The sequence below is a fragment of the Lissotriton helveticus genome, chromosome 6 (genome assembly GCF_964261635.1).
Source record: "Lissotriton helveticus chromosome 6, aLisHel1.1, whole genome shotgun sequence".
NCBI lineage: Eukaryota > Metazoa > Chordata > Amphibia > Caudata > Salamandridae > Lissotriton > Lissotriton helveticus.
The window spans coordinates 874753037-874780371 of record NC_136067.1 but is presented as its reverse complement, the minus strand read 5'-3'; the positions used below and the strand labels follow the sequence as shown (position 1 = coordinate 874780371).

The 27335-nt window shown below is 43.6% G+C and overlaps 1 protein-coding gene across 1 annotated transcript in view; it reads right to left on the bottom strand.

Annotated features, from left to right (window-relative positions):
* Positions 1–26447, bottom strand: part of MAN1A1 (mannosidase alpha class 1A member 1) — a 549722-nt gene extending 523275 nt beyond the window's left edge. Inside the window, exon 1 of the mRNA XM_078648470.1 lies at positions 25516–26447. Within this exon, the coding sequence (XP_078504596.1) occupies positions 25516–26016 (501 nt within the window). The 5' untranslated portion in view covers positions 26017–26447. The remainder of the gene's footprint in view (positions 1–25515) is intronic.
* Between the last annotated feature and the right edge of the window lie 888 nt (positions 26448–27335).

The window sequence follows — 27335 nt, the reverse complement described above, 5'->3', positions numbered from 1 at the left end:
CAATGAATCACTCTCCTGTAATTCTGTTCCCAATCTCACAACTATTCTCTTAATTGTGTTCACTTGTTGATAAGTCAGACACCTCTGGTAAAGAAATTCTGCAATTTTATGGTACATTCTGTCCATATCAGTAATCATGCTATTTGGTAAAACTACTCTGTCATCTCTGTGTATCCAAATCTCATCCTCATCTCGCTGTCTAAAATCTGTACTCAACCATGTGTTTCTCAACCATGTGTTTTCCTCCTCATGAATTGCATCATCTTGTAAGTCTTTGACTCCTTGCCATGTTTCAACTACGGATGTTAGTATTAGTGAACTCAAAGCATGTTCATCATTCATTTTGTATGCTGCACATATCACGACAGCAAACCTTTCTGTCAATTGAATATCATCAATCAATCTTTTAATTAAATTTGTATTTCTGAAAAGTGAACCTGCAGAAGTCAATGTTTCAATCTGTTGATCAATTGCATCCTTCACTTTGATGTCTTCACTTAAAAGAACATCAATTTTATTCCAACATTCTGGAAGTGCATTTAATCTTTTTGGACTGTTTTCCTGTTCTTTATTTAATCCTGTATCTGTTTTCTCTGACTGTTCATTAATAAAATTTTGCAACGGCAATGAAGCCATGTCAATCTCTTGAGTCATTACCTGTCGCTGTATTTGTAACTCTTTATTTAACTCATTTATCTCAGTTTCTTTTTCATTTGACCATAATTTTGACTCATCAGGCTGTATCAATTTAATCAGGTCAATGTCAGACTTCTCACTTACCAGAACTGAAGTCATTTCTGTTTCTTGTTGAGTTGCAATCCCTACTAATTCAATCTCAAGTACAATAGAATAAACCTTTTCAGTTAATGGGACCTTTAAAATTACGGAACTAATTTCCTCTTTTTCCAGTGTAGGCACTATCTCTATTTCCATAATTTTCATAGACTCCTTTAAATCATTTGATGAATTTACATGATCAGGAATATTAATTCCAGATGTACCAAGCATCTCATCATGCTTTTCAATTGCATTAATTTTAGTAAAATTCTGAACTGGCACTTTATCAATCTGATCTGACACTTTTGGCGTTACATTAATCTGCTCTGGGGGTCTTCTTGAATTTCTGTTCTGATCCATATTTACAACATCAATTGTACACTGATCTATATTTTCTACTCTGACGCCTTTATTATTTATCTTCGCTAATTTTCGAATCTTTAATTTATTCTCGCATTTGGCAACAACCTTTTTCATTTTCTTATATAAGGAAGACATTTTATTTAATTAATTTGATAAATGTACTCTTTAAATTTGCGTTGCAGTGCTTGCTGATCAATTAATTAATTAATGTAACACTATCAAATATTGAAAACCTTATAATTTGGTCAATTTAATGTATCTCCTAATTTACCTGTATCACTAAATTTAATTAACCTGTAAAGAAAAATATCAATTTGCAAAAACAGTAGCAACGCAAAATTTTTATTTATAACAGTAAATATCAACATATAATCACATGTGTTTTAAATGTACTTATTTTTCACTTACACACCTTCTGCAACGTATACCTGTAAAAAAGAAAACCTAATCTGTTTGCCTTAATTTAAAAAAAAATATTTTGCTGTAAAACCTTTAGACTCCTTCTATTAATTTATTTAAACTAACAATTTAATTTGACTTGAAACCACAAATCACCAATTTTGTTTGTGATAAAATGCTTGCTAACTACTATAACACACATCAGCCCAATGCTGTGGATCCTATTCTAATAAGCTATTGTTGCCATTATTGTTACTGCTGTAGCTGTATTTGCAGTAGCAGCTTATTGATTTACTAATATTACTCTACTAACAGCTAATGTTACCACTAGCTGTTGTCTTTATCAACGTGTCTGCTATGGTAATTACTATTTGTCAGCTAGTCTCACCTTTCCAATGTGTGATCTATTTCATAACAAAGCTCTAGGCACTAATACCAAAAAAAAATCAAAGCACTTGGGGCTACACTTGGGGCTACTATGACGCTCAGCTAATCACAGTCCGCCTTCACTGTGACACACACTGCCACTACAATCTCTTTTCTCTCTTTGCGCTTAAAAGCGCTCAAAATCAACACTTTATTTATATCTTAAGACACTTACAAATACACTCGCAAATATTTCAAAGGGGCAACCCACCTCAGCCAATAATAGCGCTATTGGCGATATTTCAACCAACCACAGCACTGTTTACGCCACTACAGCCAATTACAGCGTGACGACGCATTGGCCAATCACAGCACAGCGGCAGAAAATGCTTCAGCCAATCAAAACGCGGCTTTGACAACACTCGTCCAAGCTCAGCGCGGCTGTTACTGTTGCCATATACCGCTGCTGCTACAGTCCCGCTCGCCTCGCGCTCAAGCCTCTCTGTTTGGGAATATAATTTGAACACAGCGCGTAGTCGCTTTTAATATATTTTGTTTATGTAAAATTTTTAATTATGTATCAACTCGCTCAACCACATCAATTATTATACCCTTCTCCCTTTAAAACTTCAAAGCGTTGAGAAAAAGGGGTTAAAGCAGTGTTTTAATTCTATTATAATTTATAAAACACCTACACACAGTCATAGAGCTTTGCCCAATCAGGGCGTAGCTCACGGAGCCTTAACCAATAAGGTCGCGGCCCTTGTATGACGCTGCGCGTCAATAGCCAATGGGTGCGCGGCCTTTTCTATGACGCGCCGGAACTTTAACGAATCACAGCGCGGGTTTGCCTATGACGCGACGGCGTTCTAGCCAATGGCAGCGCGGCGGTTGACGCAAGCAGCCGCTGCAGCTGGCAGCTCTCCCCCTCGCTCCTCACACGGCGAACCGCCCCTTCCTCACAAAATTTTATGAAATTATAATGGCACGTTTTTTTAAAAAAGGAAAACTATATCGGGGACATTAAAAGTATATAATTAATGTATAGTGACAACGCGCCTCAGTAAAATTTAGTGTTGTTTACACTACTTCAATTAATTACAACGTGGCTTTGCTGTCTTTCACCGAACGCCCCAGCTAATGAGAGCGTGGCTATTCCATAATACACTGGAATTTTCAGCCTAACAGAGCGCAGTTATTACGATCGTAGACTGCTGTTGTTGTTTTAGGCTTTCTCTACTTGTTCTCATTCCTAATTTGGCTCTTCTCTAACAAAGTCATTAAAACGAAGGAAAGAATCAATTCGGGCACAATTTTAAAACGGGAATAATTATTTAGCTATGATACTGGCATTATTTACTCGTGTATTTGTTTTCAATTTACACTTCTAAAAACGGGGACACTTCAATTTATAAGCAATTTAGATAATTGTGGTGGTACACATCAACTAAATGCACGACCACCTAAATCAATATAATGCTCACTGTTTTGTTGTGAGGCTTTTGGCTTTCAACCAATCGGAGCCTAGCTTTACTGTGACGCTCCGGACGCCTTACCCAATCAGAGCGCGGCCACTCTGACGTAGGGAGCTGCTGCAGCTTCAGTCTCTCCCCACACGGTTTCACTCGCAAAACCAGCCCCTCCCTTACAATTTTCGATCGGGGCACTTTTCAATGGTTTAAAATAGCGCGCAGTGCTTTTAAGTTTATTTAAACAACGCGCAACACTTTTATAAAGTCTTAGAATGGTACAGACTTTACCTAGAACATTCCTAAGTACCTAAGAATTACTTTTGGTACTATTTAGTAAATACATAAAACGAAACTCATCTGTCTGCTTCTCTAATTAGGATAGTTTACATACATTCAAGTATCCACACTTCGGAATAGTCGGCGCTATTCACACTAAGGATAATTTCCATTTGCCAGTAGAGCAACTCTTACCCTACCCTTCTAACACGTAAGAATATGAACTCATTTTCCTCTGAACGCACCGCGAAGTGACAGTATCTAAGAGTTCCACTTGAACATACCTTACAAAACAATCACGCACTTTCACACTGAAAATTCCCTAACTTCAGACACACATGAAATCCGTACAGGACTCTCACCTGTTTATAGAAATCATGCACCGTTAGCAAAATAACACCGTTATCCGTACAGGACTCTCACCTGTTTATAGATATAAAACATGTACCCGTACAGGACTCTCACCTGTTTATAGATAATCATGCACCGACATTACTCTGCCCTTCACTCAAGCTCGAATATAACTAATACTCTTATCACAGTGAGTTTTATGGAAGGCGCTTTGTCCCTATTCTCATGCTGCTCTAATTTCTTAGAAAACCCTCACTATACAAGATTCACACCTAGCCCTAAAACTGTGTTGCACGGCGACAACACTGTATTGCACGGCGACAATACTTCTGGTACACGGCGATACCAACAGTGATACTCGGCGATATCACAGAAACAGATCAGATATTCTGTATGACTACCTTCTCATCACACAGTTTTTGTACCGGTACACACATAGCACAAAATAAACAAACTCAACATGTGTTAAAACTTAATCCTATGAATTTACCTACATATATGTATCATGCATGTAACATGTATGTCAAAAACAACATATATAAACCGTCCGATGGCTATCAGAAATTGATCCAGCGCTCTCACCAAAATATTGCACAAATGACACTATCTACTACCACAAAACTTACACTACAACACTAGGCCCATAACAACAATAGAGCGCTTGAATCATGAGGCGATAAGATCTAAATATAGTTGTTTAAACCATCTGCAATAATCAAGACCAGCTTGTCATTTTAGAAAGTTTATTTTAACACATCTAGAAAAACTTAGGTTTTGGTATTTTATTAAACAAGCATTAGAAAAAGTCATAAAGAAAGATTTATTCAGAATTAATAAAAAGAGCATAAATCAAGAATTATTATTCATTAGCAGGAATAAGTAAAATTAAGCATTTCCAAAATCCTAACTATATCTCTGTCTCTACCCTCATCACCTAGTAATAAAGTAATTTATAAAAACTCCTGTCCTCACGTGTAAAGTCCATCAGCATAACATCGTCCTCCAGATTTCTCGAGCGTAAGCCAACTATGTGTTCTCAGAACTTATTCTTATACCCTAAATTGAGCTGAGCTAACTATTTTTCACATTCCAGCAGACGAATTCTAGTTCTCCATTGGCTGAGCCACCTCGTACCACAGTAAACTGTGACACCTCCTTCTTACATGCCCGGGCAAATTCACTAGTCCATTGTTCATGTAGAAGTCTTGGCAGTTCTTCCTTAGTCTGCTACATTTTGTAGCGACAGCTTCCTTTTAACCTTGAGCTAGTCAGCTCTGAACTCCCGTGGCACGTTAGCAAACGTTAGCAAATTTCTCCAAAAAGTCATCTTTTTAGCAGTTCAATCCAAAACCTTTCAAAATAAAAGCTCAGAAGCCTTTTCCATCCTTCTTGGAATTATTTTCACTTGAGCCATTTTCATCATTAGGCCTCTTTCAGAAAGCGTCAATTTTCTGCGCCACTGTCCCTGCGTCACTTTTAAAAGGGTACTAATTTTCTGCAGCCATCTCTAAGCTTCACTTGTAAAACTATTATATAAACAAACACAAAGAATAATTAATGCAAGAAATACAGTTTGTTCTGTTGCCTCCCATCATTGTTAATAATTAACCCATTAATCTAAATTACCTAGCAGTAAAGCACAAATAAAGCAGCATTTTATATTTACCAGTCTTCATAAATCCATAAAGCCTTATGTGCACCTAGAATAGTAGAAATGACATCACATAGACAAGGGAAGCAAAATAAGCACATGCCATTATTTTAAAAACAGCTGCTATTAGTTATGACATGACAATAGACAAGATTAATTTATTATTTTCCACATACATAAGAATGCAACATAATGCACATTTATGAGCACACATATTAGTTTCCCACGTGTTCTGTAATGTAATGTAACTTTAAACTAGGTTGAATTATTATACACATAACACAAATTGTTAGCATTATTAATTTATTTATGGAAGTGTGACTTCACGGGTTTAAACAGATTTCTGTTTTCTATCCCGCTCCATCAATAGGAAACTCAGCGATAACACCAATCAGACCGCCCATGCCATCAATGAAACATTAGCGTAAACTGCACGAATGCCACCAGTGGGAGAGAAACACTAGCGACTCATTAGGCCCAGGGGTATGCCATTGCATGCATTAATGTCCAATCAACCAGCTCACGGACACACAGGCTTAATTTCGCATTTGAAAACTGCATTCGCTTCTTCGAAAGCCGTAGACGTTGCAGCGATATGTACACGGGACAGCTGGGAGAACAAAACACTGCAGTGGGTTTGTTACTGAATTCCACATTCTGGTTGGCAGAGCTTTGCCAAAAATAGGCTACCTAATCAATTAAATGCAACATGGCACCGGGTATGTAACTGTATAGTATTTTGTACTGGCCCTTTTAAATATATAGCGCGTAATAAAAAAAACTGCAAAGTAGGCCTTACTAAACAACTGTGACACCCTTTCATCTCTCTAAGAGCAAAGTTTAAGCCAACCTGTAAGTTGCGGCAGTAGGAACACACGCCGTACTGGATGGACAACATTTAAAGCAAGGAGACCAGGTCCACGCTTGAACCAAAAGCTAGTATATGGTGGTGTCAAAGCGCGTAACACACTTGCTGATTTCACACAGTGCGCATTACTAGGTTCTGTAGGGAAGCAATGTAGCTAATAACATCTAGTGTTGTGGTAAATCCTGCCTAGGATGGGGGGACACAGATGTCTACTGGAACACGATGCGAATGCCTTTAGGCATAAACAAACTGGGCGTTATTATTGAAACAAAGAAGAGAAAACTCAGCTTAAAAAAATAAAACCATATTTGCTGACCTTTTGGGGTGCTCTCAGCAATGGAAAGACTGACGTTTCACAAATTGATCTTACATGGGCAAGGAGACATCCCGCTCTTGTACAACCCAAAAGGACAGTGTTACATGGTACCCCCTACAGGCTGCTAGGTCCTGTAGAGAGGATATACCCACTGGTGGTCCTAGCTAATTACTCTGCATTTGGACAATGGCACAAGGTGGTGTGGTTTTTTATAATATGGAAGGAGGGGTCACCTTTATACTATTACTATCATCTATGTGAGTTTGTCACCTTTGAGGAAAAACAATGGGGGAACATTAAAAAAGACCTGACCTTTTTTCTACTGGAGATCTCATCTTTCCTACACACCTGGGACTTAACAGGGCACTGGAGAAGGAGTGTAAGGGTAGTTCATTGGCCTCATCATACTTAAAGAATGTTGGTCTGTTTACTCCCTGCACCAATTCTCTGCCTCCCCCCTCCTCAAGCAAAAATATGCCAGACATATGGACTGTTTCTTGGAGTTGATCAACTTTGAAGGACCAGTAGGTGTTGACATTGTGGACTGCAACCTTTTGGTAGCCTATTAAATAAGGTTATTACATTTCCAGCGGACCACCTTCACTACTTTGCATCAAATCAAGTTACGATTCCTACACAGGCCTACAATTGCTGGTTTGTAGAAGATCTCAGGAGACTAGGGAGTAAGTTTTTTTTATAGGGGGTGGGGGGGGACGTCCATCTCAGGTTACAGCCTATGAAAGTGATCTAAACCTAAACTGGAATTGACTGCATCTGCAGGCACAGTAGATTAGAGAATTATGATTATGGTCACAGGGATACAGGTTAAGAAACCCAATGCGGCCCGGACCTTTTTTTTGCTTCTCCCAAGACCCCTCAATTAAGGGAAAACATTGGGGTTTAGTGAGCCATCTAGCAAGTGACTCAACCAACACGGTGAAGATGGTTCACCTTAACCTTTCTTCAGTGGACTCTCCTGTATGCAATTTTAATTTTCAGATAATCTAGCTAAATTTTGACTCGAGTTGCAGGCGGTGGGTCAGTGCTGGGAGGTCTAGTCTCATTCTGACACAGGTTGACTTGACAATGGTCTGTGTGGTCAAGCCTAGGCCTGGGTGCATATACTGCTACCTGTAGCGATACAGATAAGTCAACCACAGTTCTGTTTACAGATCACCATGCCCAGTTCAATCTCACGAACCCATCACACTTTATGGAGGTCAAGCAATAGTAAGTACCTCGGCATGTGCATAAACATTGGTCGTTTATCTGCAAATTGAAACATGAACTTCAAGACAAGGAGACGGCAAACATTAGCAGGACTTGCGAAAGCACAAAAGATCTAAAGTTAAGGAATACCCATGTAGTGTTGGTACATTCAAACGTAAATTCATGCATCTTTTGCGAAATTTGTAGCTAATAATAAATGTATACGTATTGGTCACTTCAAATGCCAATTAAAATCAAAACATAAGAACCGAGACGACCAACAATGAACCCTTTAAGCAAACGTTCATCAAATTTAGATATTGTATAGTTTCATAATAGACAATGAGCACTATAAATCATCATTGTCAGTTTTCGAAGGAAGGTATAACCTGAATGGTTCCCAGTATCTTGTGGACTGGCTTGAGGGTATTCGAGGTCAGCATAGTTCACATCCCACTCTACATGAGGCAGCATCTTTCAGCCATTCAGCAACCGCAGAAGCGGGTTCCCTCAACCAGCAGCATCTGTCAGTTGATTGTGGCCATCAGTAGCATAACTCACCAGCTGCCTGCCTAACTTCAGCATATATGTTTAGTGTAACCCAAGAGTGACAGCAGTGGGGCAAAATCAACAGTAGAACCAACTATGTGTTATGCTATGGAAGATTTGTTCCCAGTAATGCTGGACTGGTGGACAATCCCATAGAGGCGAAGGAGTCTGTGCTTCCCTCCTTTATCTAGCATTGGAGTAGCGGAGAGGTTTACTTGGGATCTCTCTGCCACTGGCCAACAAACTTTCGCCATTATCTTAACCTGGTCAATACAAGGTTAAGGTAATCATAAGCCAATTGTAAATTTTGGATGACAGGACAGGAATAGGTGGAGGCCTTATGCTCACAGCAGGTAGTAGGTCTCCCAGTCTCTAAGGCTCAAACGCAAGAGACTTTGCCTGGTGGGAGAGGGGATTCCAGGGGAATTCCCCTAATATCGAGTAAATCCTTAGGATTCCAACTGGACACAGAGATGGCTAACTCAATCTCGCCATTCAAGGAATCTTGGCCAGTCCAAGTATTACTAGCCCCTATCAGGGCATGAAAAAGTCATACTGTCCCATAATCCACAGGTTAATAAATGTATCTAAAACAGTCTGTCCACCTGAATTTGCTTTCACAAAATATATATTATGAGATTTTTAATTTGTCAAAAGCATTGCATTTTGATTTTCATAAAGTGACGCAGCAATGTCGGGGTGAGGTCAGTCTGATATAGGAGGCTGCCTGAAACTTAATTTTTGCTGGTTCTGATGTTTAGTGACCCGTGACTGATTCTGCTTCAACTTGAGCATGCCTTTCAGAGGTTATGTTGACGTGTCTGATCACCACAACTAATCCTCCAGTCATGGTCTGCCATGTGACTAAATCAGATTCAGCACTAGGAGCCTTACAAAGGCAAATCTGCTACGAAAATGAACCATACCCACTACTAATAGCCTTTCTGCAGCAATATTGGCATATGGCAGACTATTCCTCGATCCCAATCTCACCTAAAGTGCCCTACACATATAGACCATTCCCGGCGGTGGATTTTATCTTTTGGAAAAGTTGAGCTCGGTCCTCAGTTAGGACATCCCTTAGTGCTGTTTAAAAGACCCTCTCGTACCCTACTGGTGTCATGCATTACCATCAGGTTTCATCCTGTGCCCAACAACCAGGCTGGGCTCAACCACATCACAGGAAACACTTGGGATAATTTCTCCTGTCGGGGTCCTATACTAAAAATACCTAGAAAATACTCAAGGTATCCCTTGTTTTTGGGTGTTTCTGGTACGATTAAAAATAAATCATTAAGGAGTCTGTGGAAGTAATGTTCCAATGACCTCTCTCCTAGTCAACATATTTCAAGTCCTGTTCTACTATGACCAATGGGCTTTCCTCACGACTATAAAGAAGTGTCTTTTTCCTAGGAACAGTTTATTCTTATGTCTTGAAATCTTAGTATTGTTGGAAAAATAGCTCTCTGAAAGGTCACCCCAAACTTTTTGCCTTCCTCCTCCTCCTCTTTTTTCAGACCTGGTTTTGGTGGCTTAGGACTCTGAGCACTTTACCAGTGCTAACCAGTGCTAAAGTGCATGTGCTCTCTCCTCCAACCATGGTAACATTGTCTCTACCTAACTGCCTTATTGAAGTTACTTATAACTCCCTAGTAATGTGCACTACATGTGCACAGGGTCTATAAATTAAATACTACTAGTGGGCCTTCAGCACGGATTGTGGCATCCACTTAAGTAGCCCGTTAACCATGTCTCAGGCCTACCACTGCAGAGTGTGTGCGAAGTTTTAAACTGCCATGTCGCTCTGGAAAGTTAAACCTCTTGCCAGACCTAAACCTTCCTTTTAAAACATAAGTCACCTCTAGAGTAGGGCCTGGACAGCCCAGAGGGCAGGGTGCAATGTATTTAAAAGGTATGACATACTTCTAAGTTTAACATCCCTCCCCTATTATAATATTGGGATTACCTTCTTACATCTTTTAAGTGTAATTCCAAATTGTGAAGAGGTAGACTTCATGTTTGGTGAACTTATGGTGAAATTGGATTCTAAAATACAGTTTTAGTTGGCAAAGTTGCCATTTACTTACTTTAGACACTTGATGCAAGCTGCCCATCTCAGTTCAGTCTGGGTTGGCTGACAACTAGCCTTTATATATTCCCTGTAAACAACCTCACACAAAAGGAGCCGAGGTGCATCTCGACAGGCCTTACAAGGAGATGGGAGAGAGAAGCTGGGCACAGCCTCACACTTACACCTAGACAGTTTGTGTCCTGTCCCCATACGAAAGGCTGCATGCCCCATGTCTTGAGCCAGGTTAGGAAGGGAGGAACTGTGCACTTCAAAGGCACAACTGTGTTTGATTACCCTACCTATAACACCACAACTTCACTACACTTTTGAACATGTTACTACTCTGACAAGATTAGGAGCTGCTTTTATGTTGGAAGGACGGTCACCCGACTGGACTGCTGCTTTGCAGGACTTCTGCCTTGCTGTGCCTTTGCCTTGCTGATGTGCCCAGCTGCATGCTGTTCTCCTGCCCGGGTGAGGACTGGACCTGCATCACTTAAACCCAGAGTGACTCCAAGGGCTTACTGGCTAGCATCCTGTTCCAAGTCTCAGGGATATCAAAGATTTCAACTACCTGCATTTGGACTGTACAAGCTGAGAGTTTGCCCTGCCAAGTGGTGTCACCCCAGTCCTGGACCCTTGGAAGTGATGTTTAAGGTGCTTCTACATCCAGAACCCACGCATCCTCATCAGAACCAGTACATCTTCGCCTTTGCACATGTCTGAACCAGTGCATCCTCCTCGCCGCACAGGGCAGACCCGGTGCATCACATTCAGAATAGACATATACCCTACTGCAGTAGCAGCAGCGGTGCATTGCAATCAGAACCAGCGCTTCGCTTTTGAAACAGACGCATCCCAGCAGTTGCGTGGAGAAAATGGATACATCTCGTCCACTGCATGGCTTGACATTGACTTATCGCTCGGCTGCCCCTCGCATCCTTTTCGATGACAACTCCTAGATCAAGGAACTTTGTTTCAGAGGCCCCAGGCGGGCATCGTGGTTGGCCTGAACTTATGGCTTTGCCCTGGTCTAGCATGACCAGATAATCCATGCAAGCGCTTATTGCTTCCAAGCAATATTTTAAATGTATTCTTTAAAAATTCATCTCTACTTCTACTCGATGGATTTTGTTGTTGTTTTGGTCTTGTTTTAGTTACAAAAGGATTCATCCAATTTCTAACCTGGTGCGGGGTCGTTTTGAGGGGTTTTCACTGTGTTACTGTTTAAAGTGATGCACAAATAATTTACAGATTCCCCTCTTTAGTTAAGCCAGACTTCTCTGTGCTGAGCTACCAGAGGATGAGCACAGGGTAATTTAGAGTGGGTTGTGACGTACTCTGACTAGGATTGTGGTTCATAATAATCCACATTTGTATAGCGCACAATCACCCGTTAGGGTCTCTAGGCGCTGGGGGCCGTCGGGAAGATTAAGCAAGCTATTGCCCAGAGTCGCATGGTGCTGGGTTAACCTGCCGCCGGAGCCGGGGATCGAACCTCGAACCGTGATCCCCAGATTCCAGCGTCAGTCGCCCTGGCCGCGGCGCCACACCTCTCCCTCTTCATGCTTTGAGAGGGTGCATACCTCTGCCAGTTATAAACCCAATTTCAAACTATTAAGTCACGAGCAAGACAAACAACATGTACAAGACAGAGTTTGCCTTTATTTAATGCAGGGTTCCCAACTTTGGTTGCCCTTGTTATGTAGCCCACTCACTACATGGGAGGAGCGCTGGCATGTCCCTGCAGTCACACATTATTCAATGGTAACATGCCTCTCCCCACTCTACTTGGTTAGTGTATGCTCACCTCTCCGTCATATTCCTCCATCCTACCAATGGCAACACTGAGATAGTCTGTGCTTTAAGTCGCCTGTCTTTTCACAAACCATCAAGAAAGGGGACTGCAATGTTTCCAATCTGTCTCACGCCAGGTCACAAATTCAGCTAGACTAGGGTTTTTAATCAGTACCAACTACATTCGAGGGCTTCTCATTTTGTTTACAAATCAAGTGTGGGTTCCAAAGCCTCTGCATGAGCAGTGTGGCTTGCCAACAAACCAAACATAGCAGGGATAACTATACTTCACATCATGCTATGTAAGCAAATGTGTGACTAACTGCTTGGCAGATCTACTTAACTTTTCAGAGGCAGGCAGGGAGTGGTCCTCATTCATGTTATAAAAAGCAAATATTGTTACACTCCACTTACCAATATCAATTAAATAAATGCAGGTAATAGTACAATTAAACACCAATGAGAACTATTGCACATTTCTGTGATGTTCATCCATAGACTGGTTTAATTCCCTATCAGCATGTAGAAAATAAACACAGAAGAGGTCAAAGCAGGACACCGACAGCTGTGCTCCTGGATCCAAGGATTCAGAGGATGTAGAAGTTGAAATGCACACTATTAAGAGCAAAGCTTTTAACTATCAACTATGGTCCAGTAATTCCTGTCACCTATACAAGGGAACTAAGAGGCCTTCTCGGCACGTAAACCCCATCGAAAAAAATTTAATGCTGGTGATGCTTTTTCCTCGGGGTTGCTTGAACACTGTGGAGAAGTGAAAACCTGGGATTATAATGTTGACTCCGGTCACTGGGGCCAACATGATGGCACCATTTTTACCCCACAGTCCGGTCACCCTGTGATTAAAGATAATTACTGCCCCTACCCATGGCAGAGGAGATGGTGTGTGGTATGTGAAGTACAGCTAGCCAAGGAGTTTCCTTCCCGGAAGCACCAATCAGGGACGCAAGTCTGAGTTTCAGGCTACAAGAGAAAAACAAGCATTGGAAATGCAATAGGTCTCGCATTAGAAAAGTTGTAGCTATTGGTCTTGTAAATGAAAATTTTTATTTATGTGTTGGTTTTTAAAATAGCTAAATTGATAGCTTTGTCATTTACAATGCCAATAGTTATAACTTTCGCGAATGTGACACCTATAGCATTTGTAATGCAACATGTTTTGTATTTACGTGACTTAGATGGCAGCTCTGGTCGTTAGGCCACATCTGTGGTTTACCTGCAGCACAGAGTACTACTACATTAAGTGGTGTGACAAGCAGAAGTAAAAGAACTCCAGTTTCTCTTGAAATCAGAAGCACGCTAAAAGGGGGAAACAGTAGTGAAAGGGCACGTGCTCGGTGTGTAAAATGTATTTAGGACTCGATGCGTATATATTTTTTTTTTTAAATCACAACATCTGTGCTTAATTCTCAGTTGTTTACATACAAAAAAAGGAGCAAAACTGAGTGAAGTTGGGCTTCAATACTACACATTTTCCGTTACTTGGAAATTTTAGAATATGTAAAAATATAAGCCAGCTTGCCATTCCCTCTTCCCCGCCACCACGTATGTTATGAAAACTGAGACTGGTATAAAAAATCGGAGCATTCAGTGGAGGCTGGTAGGGGACAGGGGGTGGGGGGTGGGAGGGTGCTAGGAAAACAAGACAGAGGGAAGGAAGAGAAGGGGAGGGGGGAGGAGAAAAGCGACACGGCGGGCAGGGGAGGGGGCGGAGCGGGGAGAGCCAAAATTACAGAAATGCAGTTTTCCAAAAGCAATAGACGAAGTGCTGCAGAACTGGAAGCTGCCAGAGCCGCACTCAATGCACATTAGGACTGGAAGGAGAAAAGCGTAACTTCTCACGAGCCCAGTTACTTTCACAGAAAAATCGGAACATTCAGTGGAGGCTGGTAGGGGACAGGGGGGTGGGGGTGGGGGGTGGGAGGGAAGGCAGAGAAGCGGAGGGGGGAGGAGAAATGCGACACCGCGGTCAGGGGAGGGGGCGGAACGGGGAGAGCGGCGATGAGGGTGTGAAGCAGCAGGGGCCTTTGAAGTGAAGCTACGCTTCACTTCAAAGGTGTGGGAGGAGTGCTGCTGGGGAACAGATGGCGATTTGATGATGTGCACGCGCATTTTAGGTCAATGCGCTTGCGCAATGACCTAAAAGCGCACGTGCACAGCATCAAATCGTCAGTCAATCGCCAGTCTAGGTAAAGCTTATTTAAGCCCCTATAGTCTCGCTCTGCTCAATGCGCATGCGCATTGAGAGGCGAGACCTAAAAAGGGGGCAGCTTCTATTTTGCAAGCATTACTACAGCAAACCAGCATCAATTTATTTTAAGTACCCTTCCATGCACCCCAATACGTCTGGTCTCCCATGCATTGTGGACCCCGTTTCTAATACTGGTCTTGGGCTGCGATGGCCATCATAGTTATTTCCGAGGCAGTACATTTCTGCACATATTGTTTCAATACAACTAACACATACTTTGATCTGCTGGAGCCAACGAGTTTTACACTCCAGAACGCCACTGCGCATCTTACTTAAATTACAGCCTGGGTTGCCAGCAATCGGTTGAGTCTTGCCCCAAGTAAAGTAAAACTTCAACCCAAAAATTGTATTTCTGTGACACCAACAAATCAGCATCAATGTCGCTCAGGAAGGTACCAAACTGCCCTTGATGTGGTCTCAAATGCATTGCTTGCCTTGTATTTACATACTTTACAGTTTGCCTGCAATGTTTCTAGTGCATCCAATCCTTGGCCTGCAGACAATTTTTGATGTCCAAAGCATCCAGTGGGTGTGGCAATTCACAGGGTAGTATCTGTCCTATGGTTTGCTTCAAAAGGATCTGCAGGCAGTTATGATCCCCACCTAGTTAGCACAGACCGCGGGACAGCTGAACTTTTTAATGAACCAAGCACATTTTGAAAGAATGAAGCAAAGCAAATAAAAATGTAACAAGGAACCTACTCTGGAAAACGTTATCTAAAGCAGTCTAGGTTAAAAAATATGGGGGCATATCGATTCATGCCAAGTATTACTTGATCAGTGGGCTCCCATTATATGTATGCTAGATGTATAGCAAAACATTTAGCTGTCAAATGGATCATGGCTGTGGCTAAGCAGGGACAAAAACCCTTATACTTACATGGCATTTACTTTAAAATGTGGTCTGTCTAGGGACTAGGTAAATCCCAGTCAATCTTTCGTATCAATTTTGACATCACATGTTCTATTGGTGCAAATGCATTATGCTAATTGCCCCAAACTAAACAGAAGTACTTATTTATAACAACCCGGGTCACAGTAGCACCATTTATTTTAGGCACCGGAGGCTCCAACTGGGCACACCTGATGAAATTTCTATTAAATCTGGCTGAAACATAAGTTTTTCAAAGGTGGTTACATGTTACCAGTTCCCTATCATCTGATGTTGGGAACCTGCCAAGAACCTTACGTGACGGGTGATTACAAGTTTGAGGTCACTGCGAACCAACTGAGAGGGCTCTCCTACTTTTGGAGGGCATAAAAATGCAGTCTGGGTTCTCATTAGAATGTGAGGCTTTTTAGGGTTCCAGAAGACCCATATACATTCTAAAGACCATCAATACCGGATACACATAACACAGATTTATACTTCAATGACTAAAACAATTTTTTTTTAAAGTGATTTTAATTTACCTTTTTTTATGAATGGTGGCACAAAAATAGTACTAATTGACTCCATAAAACTTTGAGATCTCAATGGTTGATCATGTCAGCGCTAAAATAAAGATTTTTCTGAGTAAGACAAAACCACTAATAACAACAACGACATTCAAATGTTCTTTCTTTGAAACTGTGCTTGGGAGTTGGCTATCCATGGTCCTCTCTGGGTAGACCAGCAGTAGGTTATCCGAGATTCGACCCCTTACTACGGCGAAGAAAGGTTCAGAGGACCAATGCCCCTGTTGCAAACTATAACTAACAAGAAGCTTGCGTAACTTTAACAGTCCTATCTGCCCGGTACTAACGACAGCTTAAAAGTGCTTCCACTGCCGCAATCTAAAGCCAATAATTAATAGAACCCTCAGTCTTTTCACAAAAGGTATCAATGTGCTTTTATTTTACAGTCCATTTAATGAAAATGCCCTTTTGTTCTCGTCAGCTCATTAGAAAATAGAGATCCTGGTCACTACTGCCTTTCCATCTTAATTACAGTTTTCCAAAACACTTTACCGCAACAAAGAAAGCAGTTGAATGAAACGCGCAAGGCTTGTCCTTCGTAATACAAAACGAGACAATGAAGAGGTGCTGCGTACGCATACGTAGCTACAAAGTACAGGGACCAAAGGCGTGAACACGAGTAGACGTCACCGTTTCCTGTTTTTCTGAGCATTAGGGACGGGCCTCGCGCCTCTCCAGCCGCGCGCACCGAGCTGCAGACCCGCGCGCCCCTGCTCACATGTAAACCGAGCTGCAGTTCCCAGCGTTGCAGGTGGGTGGGGAACTACAACCACATAAGCAGCCGCTGCTGCTGGCACTGAACGGCGGCAAGATCACGCACGGCCATGTAGTTGGTAGGCACTTGCTCACCAAGCTCAAATCTCATCCCAAACCACTCAGCGCTCGCTAAACGACACATCAGCCAAGTCTGTGGATATTTTAGCTCCCTTCAGGTAAACCCACAAAATAAACTAGATGACACGAACACTGCCAAGAACGCTTCACCTCGCAATTAAAAATGCCCTCATTAAGCAAGTGTAAAGCTTATTATTAATCGTGTTAACTACAAGTAACATTAACTGTGTACGCATGGGACATACAACCATTTAGCTTACTTTGGCTGGGACAACTGGATATTGTGCAAGAACATCACGAAAAACAAAACGGACAATGTGACGAAATGTAAAGATTGCAAAACAGGAGAACAAATGTATTATCGGCGTGCCCCTCAAGTTTAACGCGTGCTTTTCACAGCATTGGGAGAAAAAAAATGCGGGGGCGTTGGTATGGATTCAAAAACAGCGTGCAACTCGGCAAAATGCCTGGCTAGCGCTATGGAAAAGGACGCACTGAACAGGCTTGAATTCATATTAGGAACATGTTCACAGCACAGCCAAAACCCCAAAGGAGTCGCACGAGCGAGGGTAAAATGTCTACATGTTACCACAACTTAGCGTTTAAGGAGGCCATGACCAAGAGTTTCTTTTTACAAAATATAACACGAGTACGTTCTATGCAAGAGAGAAATATACACCTCACCTCAAATCCATATCACCCCGCCCCCATTAATGAATCATCAACTGAGCATCAAAAGAGAAGGACTTTCATTGAGCCGCATCTTATCCTACCATAACAAATCCAAGCGTCAAAGGGACGCAAATATAGTTCACAATAACCATCAAACACTGCTGACCCCAATGAGATACCTCAAAATGCAGCCCAAGTCCTAATTTAAATCCCACTTTCACCAATCCTTGTGTCAGAAACAGAAGACCACTCCTTCCATGGTCACTCAAGACTGCTTATCTTTATCGCATTCCTCGAGTTCCATCCTAGTCAAATTCTGATGTTCAGTAAGGGCAGGGAACCGCTGTCCTTCACCCCTGGAAACACATGGCACTGTCAATCATACCACGCTGAGTGTTGCACAGTTGAGCAAGGGTGTCAGGAGAACACAAAGCTCAGATGCCTTTGGCAAAGGTAGGGAGATGGTAATATCCGAGAGAAAAGTAATAGTTTGGATCAATGTAGCTAGGTATTTTCCCTTTTTGCCATCAGGGCATCTTCAGTTGGTCCTACTTGAATCAGGGTACAGTCAAAAAGCAGGTGTGGAGAAAGTAGGACCTGTGGCATGGTCTGCGATACAAACACTGAATAGGAAGAGTTTTTAAAAATTCCAGATACAACATAAACGATTCATTAAAAAAATCCTTGCCCAATATCGTACCAATTCTAGAGCATTCTTAAAATAGGTCAATAGTTTTTTTTTAATGTGCTAAATATATAATGAGCTTCTAAATATCTGCTATACTTCCAAATTCTGATGCAATGGAAAGTTTGACATGCGTACTTAATTAACCTTCTATTAAAGACATATGCTACTCACTAGAATAGACAAATCGACAGGTCAAGTTTTCACGTATTGAACAAGAGCAAGACAATCTAGGAACTATTTGTGTACGCACTGAAAAAACTTAACGTGCAAGGTTGACGGCCTACACACAAGTGCATCACGTAGGAACATGGTGATGTGAAAGGTAAATTAGGTTAGAATATTTGTATTTACAAGCTCATTACAAACGTGTGTTTGTATATGTAGGTGGCAAAGGAAGTGAGAAATGATATGCAACATTTTCAGCTTGTATTTCCCAATTTATTGAACCTTCTGTTTTACTAAATATTTCAGTCACATCACATGTATTCAATAATGCAGTAAATGCACTTCACTCCATGCAATACTCTGTACTAGGTAGTACTTTTTCGCATGTAACATTAAAGTAACTATTGTCTAGAAAATGGCTCCACAAAAGCATTTTCAAATAAAGCTTTTCAGGTATTGTTAACCATGATGTTGTAAGCATGCAATATGGCGCTCCAGGATTCGTAGAAGTTCTCGGTTTCTCCCCGCCCCCCAAACTCATTTCCTTGTTGCTCTTTTTAATACCCATGTCACTTCTCGGCTGCCTACAAAGTTAATCGGGGGATTAAAAGATCTCCTTTTAATCAACGCACACTTGTTTTACTTGAAAACAAAATCTGGACTTAAGAGCGGAGTCTCATAGCCATGAAAGGAGAAAAACAGGAAATGACAAGATCACGAGTTACAGTAACGTGTACACCTATTTGAAGCTTTTACTTATTCTACATAAATACTAGGAGTGAAGGGCAGAAGGGAGTTCATAAAACAGTGACTCTTGGGAAAAGAGTGACAAGAGGCCAAGTCATGTGCTAGGCACTGGTGCTTTAGATTGGCAGCTCGTTGCAACCGCCTTCAGTTCTCCCAGAGAACAGATTGAAATGGCAGAGTTCTGCACTTCATGTCCTCTTTCACACTACTGCTAGGGGCTACAACTGGGATCACACTGGAGCCGAGACTCCAGCAACAAAGGACCAGTGCTAGAGAACTCAAGCAGGCTATGCCACACAAGGTTGAGTGCCTGGGCCTGTCCCACAGTACCCAGACAATTATCTCTGCACAGAACCCCCATTGGGGCAGTCCTCCCACAAGGCAGAAGCGCTTAAGAAAAAGAGGGGCTTGTGGCATCAGCGCCGGCGCTCTACCTTCATCTCGCCATGTCTCAACCTCCTGCTCTGCAGGTAAATGTATCAAAGGTATGGGAGCAAGAAAGAGGTGCTGGTTTACATACACACCAACTTTGGGACATTGAATTGACAGATAAACTAGAAAGCATGAGACGGAACAGGAAGACTTCTACTTAGACACTTAGAAGCAACACACACCCACTGGTATTACATATTCAGAGTACGATATAGGACCCATATCCAAGCCAAAAATCAAGAGATTATGAACCAGGCAGAGTCTGTGAAACTGGTTTTGAAGACTATAATAGCAATGCCAGTGAGAACTCCGAGGGCACCTGTGATCCCATGAAGTAAATAAACAAGCATCCAGCTGCAGGAATGGGTTACATACAGAACAGAACATGACAAGAGAATCGTGCACATTTAGTTTGCACGTAGAAACTTACGACGATGCGCCTAATAGTCTGTCTTTCATTAGAGTTGTGTGTCACACGTCACATGACCGGAACTTTTTGTTAAACTATCGCGGGTACTTTCGAACCGTGTACCAGCCCGTACCTTACGAGAGGATTCATGTAGAACCGTCATCGCTACACATCAAGGTTAGTAGATTAGACGTGCGTATAAGCACACGTTGGTGCAGGCTTAGGCTTGTGTATTCTCTTAAGAATCATGGTCTTAAGAATTGCGTTATTGTTCGTTTTTTTCAGATTGTAATCCAATTTCGGATACTCCAGGCATGTGAGTCAGAGCAGACCCATATTATTTTTACCTCATTTTCTTCACCATGCATGCATCTTACGCTACCACGAACCTTTGTTTTGAGCACTTAGCACACTATATGCTTGTTGTTAATCACCATAATTGCTATAATGTTACTGTTTTCATGAGTTAGATAGCCGACCATAACACTGATAATATGCCATTATCTTTGACAGTGTCGTTTTCCCTGACGAAGGGCATATTACTGCATGCCCGAAATGCATTGGATACATCATGATGACAATGTCTGATACACAATAAGATGACAACAATCATGTAAACCTCAATAATAATTTGGAGAAAATATAACAGACCATATCGAATGTTATTAAACATTTAATGTATGAAATGAACTTCAGAGTGGAAGTCTTCTTATCAACGGAGACAATCATATGAGTGCCCGTGAAGGGATGGTTCTAGAGTATCTCTAGACCCACTTCTTGTGTTGTATATTGAACGTCGTTGGACCCTCGACGTTACCTTCCGGTGCACCGACAAATTTGACTAATAAAGAATCAATCTCTACCAAAAACAAGCAGTGCATTTATCCCGCCAATTAAGCAATTTACATACAGAGAGCCATCAAGGAACCTGGTGAAACTAACAGGCACATGACTTATTCATTATCTAAGCATCTCTGCGGCCAGTAAAAGCTCCAAGTGAAAAGCCATTATCCCATCACTGCTAATCCCATCTGCCTTCATGGTCATTTCCTAACTATTATCTTGGGTTTCACGGCATACTTAGCCACTGATCTGAGTCGTAATCTCATCTGGATCCCCAAACACTGGACTACCTGGGTTTTGGCTGTCTACAAATTGTCTACAGTATCTATGACCCCCTGCTAAGATCTGCACGTGCATCTCACATGCCAACTAGTTAGCCCTTTAATACTCTAAAAGTGCAGGCAAGGCACACATACGACAGCGTAATCTGTGCAAAGTACATAAGTGATCCAAACGCTGCTTCCCACGCATCAGTTTAGAAAAATTAGGAGCATTACGTTTCAAGCATCCTGGAATAAAACTGATCGGCAGACATATTTAACTTCCAAAAGTCAGGGTGTGTTTTTCAGGTCAAGTTAAGTTTTGCCATCCGGAGCCTATAATACATCACGTTATGTACATACAATAACAGCCTCACTACTTGTCTGCTTCGTTTAACTGTTAAGACACCATTTCCTTCAAAAGCCACAGGGCAGTAGCAGAGGTTAGAAAGGAACGCCCCTATAACACTCAATAAGTGTTCCCTTTGGAGATTCAAAACAAGGAGAACAATAACACTCAATTGTTGTCCCTTTGGGAGATTCAAACCAAGGAAAAGGAGGGCGCATAAATAAGAAATACACTGGCTTGAGGATATTTTTATTTGTTCAAACAAGCGAGGTGTGATCTGGAGTGTTGCTGTTGAGTGATCATGGAAGTTTGAGGATAGGCTTGTGGGAAAGAGCCTCAGTGTTCAACTTATTAGCAGCACACGGGTACAACTCATAACGTGTATTTAAAGTCACTAACAATCGGGCGCAACAAGTGAAGTAGATTATATACATATGTACGCAGTACTATTACTGACTGAATTCGGTGAAGGAAAGGTTTCATGTTTACGAGGATTCCTTGAGGTCCAGCAAGCATGCTTGGCATATGCTCAGCTCACGCTCCCCAAAACTAAGCCACTCTAGGTTCACGCACATAGACACTCAAGTGTCATTTCTAGGTGCGGAGGAGCGGCTACCAGGGACAGGGTTGCATGCTTTTGGTGACTGTCACCACCAAAGTATATGAGGCAGACCACAACCGTACGCTGCGCCCATATACCAATAGCCAGAAAAATGACGACACACCGCAAGTTTATGGAAATATGGATGGGCAGACCTTGCGTGGGGTAGACACAAACACGCGATTAGATGCGAGGCACGTTCACTGGAGCACCCCCATCACAGTGAACGGAAGTACATGTACTTAACGTCTTTCCATACCTATGTAGCAGCGTTATACAAAAGCAGGTTTTTGTTTAACCTGCGTACTGTTCAGTTTCCAGCGCTTTACCCAAGTGCCACTCACTGACAAGCCCTAACGCCATTATGAAAATACGTTTATACCTGCATAGGATTTTACAACCCTGAATCAAAGGCCGCATAAGAAATAGAGAATAACATGTTATTCAATAAATAAAAAACTAACTGCAAATAAATCCAGCTGACTGAACTCTAACATCGACAGTGCGCTAATGATGTTTTGATTGGGAGGGTCAGCAACCCAGAGATATCTTAAGGTCGGAGACACTTCTGGAAAATCTCAGCCCAGCTGAATCATAAACAAAAGGCGGAATCCGAGGAAACGTCCTGAACAGCAGGCTGTACAACATCCTGTTCAGTCCTTGCATTCAGCCCGACTCGAAGCTCTTTAACCCCGTCACCCTGAGCTGGGAAGGGTGGCGCAGGAGAAACACTGCACCGACCTGAGTACCAACAACTTCTGCTCATGATAGGCGGGCAGGACACTGAACCGGAAACCCGAGTGGGTTCAGTTCACTGCCTCTGTCCGACCTACACATGAAAGCATGGCTGACATTCTACACAACGTTTGACTAAGACCAGTGGGTGTGGGAGTGTTGATTGCAAACGGATTACTGGTCCGAAACCTCTCTGGGATGTTCAGTGAGGGGAATGAATGCCCGTTCTGAAGCATGTGGTGCATCTGCAAGTCGTGAGTTCGAATCCTGACGAGGCTGACTGCCATTCTCCTCAGTCGATTACTATTAAGCTGGTTAACAGTAACATATGATTTGCAGCTATAGAAACAGCAGGGCTGGACTGCTGTGTGAGGCGATACATAAAAGAAAATTGTAGTTTTACATAACCATTAGTAGACGGACGGACGGAGGTGTTAGCTAACCCCTGACGCTGTCAACGTTTCAGATCTGGCGATGGAATTCAGACCGTGTACTTATGCTAAAGGCTTGTGAAGACCGCTTTTGAACAAAAACCGGTTTACGGCCAGACCTGGGACCCTCCGGGGTTCGTGAGGGCAGGGCTCTTATTAGCGCTCTTGCAGCTGAAATAAGTAGTTTTTGGTAGTCCGATCAAGAAAGAATTACGAGAGTTGTAGGCGGTGTCGTATTACAAAAAATGCGTCTGTGGAAGGATTTTGCAACTACACACCCACATCAACACATTAGTAGTCTATCCCAAGCCCTAAATATACGTCACTTCTGAAAATGGGAAACGTGGGGTATTCAATGCAGTGTACCGCCCCTTCGTGGTACTTTAATCAGGTCTCCCAGTGAGCGATTCTCACGAGACATACGAAACGCTCCTCAAAAGACAACCCAGCAGTCTTTCAGGAACACTCACCAACTCTCCTAGTTCTCTGGAAAGCCAACTGTGCCCACGGCAGCATCCATGTTAATGAATGGAATTCAACAGCACAGCTACACGTTCAAGCCTCCATTCATACTATGCACACGCTAATTCAACCAACCTCAAAACACATTTAACCTGGTTTACAATGGAGTACAGAAAGTGCCTAGGTGGGTAGGAGCAGGCATGTGGACATGCCACCAACAGTGGGCCCGTTTTCACCGCAGCTGAAGGTCACTGCTCCAGTCTGGTAGTCGGCAACTTCAAAGCAGTTTTCAGACCTGCAAAGCCGTTTTTTTAGACCTCCCACCGAAGCAGCCGCAATTGTTGATGGGACTTAAGACTAATAGCCCAACATCAATACACGCCTAGACGTGGTAAATTCGTGCGAGTTGAAATGGTGGTGCTGGGACCAATGCACTTGGCTCTGCAGCAAACGACAGAGTGATTATAAAACAGGATACTGCAGCCAACCATACACAGATAGGCCTGCCTTCTAGTTTCGTGCAGGCATCGTGATAAAGAAGTACTTGCCACCCCTTCCTCTGCAGTGGCACTGCCTGTGGTAAACACAGGAAACGTGCAATTGGCAGATAGGAGCACCCCATGCGCCATGAGTCTATGAAAGGACCACGTCCGCCTTGGCAGCTCGAAAGACTGGTCGGGCTAGGGAACAGCCTTTCAATGTAACCAAGAGCAACATAGACCAGTTAGTGTTGCGGGAAGCCGGGACTCAGCCCATAACAGTGGACGAACGGCTGGTATGATGGGACATAAGAGTAGCCTGGGCATGCAGAGGATGGGCATCTTATGCTGGGGGTTTGCTATGAAAGCGTATAGGAGCGGCTGCCCCACAACAACACACGTGTGACTATAGAACACTATTATACGTGCTTAGCACCCCACATGACATTCAGAAGGAATCATTTACAATTAAGCTAAAGCATAACCGATTAACGTACGTTGCTCTCCTTGTCACAATATAGAACACGCAAAGCGCATCCGCAAACTGCATCTGTTGGATGCACACGTGTTCATATATCACATGCGAGTAGGGTACCTATTAAGTAAATTGGATGTATGGAGATGCCCCGGCCATGTATTCACTCTGAATGCAGGACAGGGGCATCTCCATAAGGTTTGATTCACTTAATAGGCACCCTACTTGCATGTGACATATGATTTATGTACTGGAAGGGTGTAGGCTGCTTAGTCCTCCTCTCCATTTCCTGTTTTCAGGATGCCCACATGTTAGCATAATTGAGGTTACCCTCTGGTTTACAATTAAGAGGGATCTCCAGAAAACCCACACGGCCCTGTGACAGGCAGCCAAATTTAAAAACAAAAGAGGGAAGGGGGGCAACTGAAGACTACAAAGGAGGCACAGTAAGAGTAGGCAAAGACAGACAGTCTCTCGAGGGCGAGTGGCTGGGGCATGCTGAACTTTCACTGCACTTCTATGACTCTAGGGAGAGACAGTTGTAGGTTGCTGACAAGAGCAAAGGTCCTGTGAGACTAAGGAGGAGTGTAACATTAGGATCGAAGATTCGCTGACCAGAACGGTCGCTCGCCCAGTGATCATCAGCCTGTAGTATGGAAATATGTAATTAAATCCAGAAGAAATGATGTGGAATTAAAGTCAAGTTTATTCAGCCCCAGGTGATGTTCCCAGGTCACTCACCTCCCGCACTTTGTTCCTCTTGTCCCGCACTCCGGGATCGGCCGGTTCTCCCCCGGCGGCCCCCACAGGCGGTTTAAAAACGATCCCCTTGGGGGGTTCATGGTCCACCATCTGCAGCTCCCCCACGCCGGCGGCCAGCCGCTCCTTGTCGCGACGGATGTCTGACTGGATGTCTGCGGGGGCCCGCTGCAGCGTGTCCTGCGCCTCCCTCAGCGCCCGGGCGTGCTCCTCTCGGATACGGGCCAGCCGCTCCTCCAGGTCTCCGGCGGCAGTCGGGGGAGGCGGCGGCGGGGCGCCGGGCTCCGGGGCGCGCTGGAAGAAGACCCCGCTCAACAGCTTAGAAGAGTCCGGCAGAAAGAAAAGCGCTCCGAAGCAGAGCGTCGCGAAGGCGCTGAACACCAGCAGCAGCGCGAACTTTTCGCTCAGGCGGAAGGCGCCCGTCGGCTTCCTCAGCCCGGGGGAGCCCCCCAGCGGCGGGGGCAGCAACGCGGGGCCCGGCATGGTCCCCAAGTGGCCCGCACCCGCCGCCCGGGCTCCCTCGGATGGGAGCAGGCACCCTGCTCCGGGCTGCCCTCCACCAGGTCACGAGAACGGGGGACCTGTTGCCGCAGCCGAGCTGCCTCTGCTGCCCGCTGCTCTCTCCTCTAGGGAAGTTGCTGCCGCCTGGTGCCCGCTCGTGCCCCTCGCAGAGCTCGCGCATGCGCACTCGACGCCTCGGCAGTGAGCGCTCTCACCGCAGCCTCTGCCCCAGTACTGGCAGCCGCGCGCGCCGAGAGCCGATCCCTAAAGCGAGGGCGGGTCGCTGGAACGGAGCCGCCGACCAATGGCTGCGCGGTGACCCTCGTGCTCAGGTGTGAGAGGCTGTGGGCAGTGCCAGCAGGGCCGCCGGAGGGTTTAAGGTGGGGGAGCCTGTCCCGGGACGGAGTAGGCGTGAGGCGAGTAGGCGGAACCTGAGGTAAAAGTGACAGCCAAAAGGGGCTGGACGGAGCGAAAGGGGCGGAGCTGAGAGCAAATGGTCTGGGAGAGTTGAAGCTTAGACCCTTTACAATAACAAGACGCCAACGGCCGCGGGACCCACGTGGGCAAAGGGAGGGTGGCTCGAGCCCCACGCTCACCACACGCTCGCGCGTATACAACCTAAAATAGCCTTAAATAACGGGAGTGAAACAACCAGGCTTTACGTACCCAACTTCATGCATATATCACCCAATTTGCTTTACAATTTTTTCACTGCAGCTTTTCCCTTTGTCCCGACCAGCAGTGAACTCTTATATAAAAGCAAATAGCCTAGGTGGTTTCTTGCTGTTAGTCTCCACAATGTTCCACCGGCTTAGACTGAGGTGCTATGTCAGAGTGACAGACCCCTCTAGTAAAAGCTTAAAGAATGTAAATGTTTCCTTTCTTGGGCAGAAGAAACTCATATATCTTTTTATTTGCTACCCTCACAACAACCTAAGTTCCAGAGCAAGTGAATGGTCAAATTTCCTCTTTCAGATGCAACAACGTGTCGTTGCCGAAGGCTTGTTACGCCTCAGGGCACAAGTCCTAAAAAAAGAAGTGTGGGGACTAACCTAGTTAGGCAGTATGTAAGTGACATCATGGCACGTAACATCACGACGCGCAACATCATGCCGCACAATATCATGGCGCAAGACATCACGGCGCATGACATCACACATGGCAACACAGGAATTTACATCATAGAAAGTGGCATCACAAGCCATGACTTTACAGTAAGTGACATTTCAAGAAGTGACATCAGCTCTAAAGCCCTCACATATATGTTTAGCAGGTCTGTCATGTGTACGTTTGTGCGCATT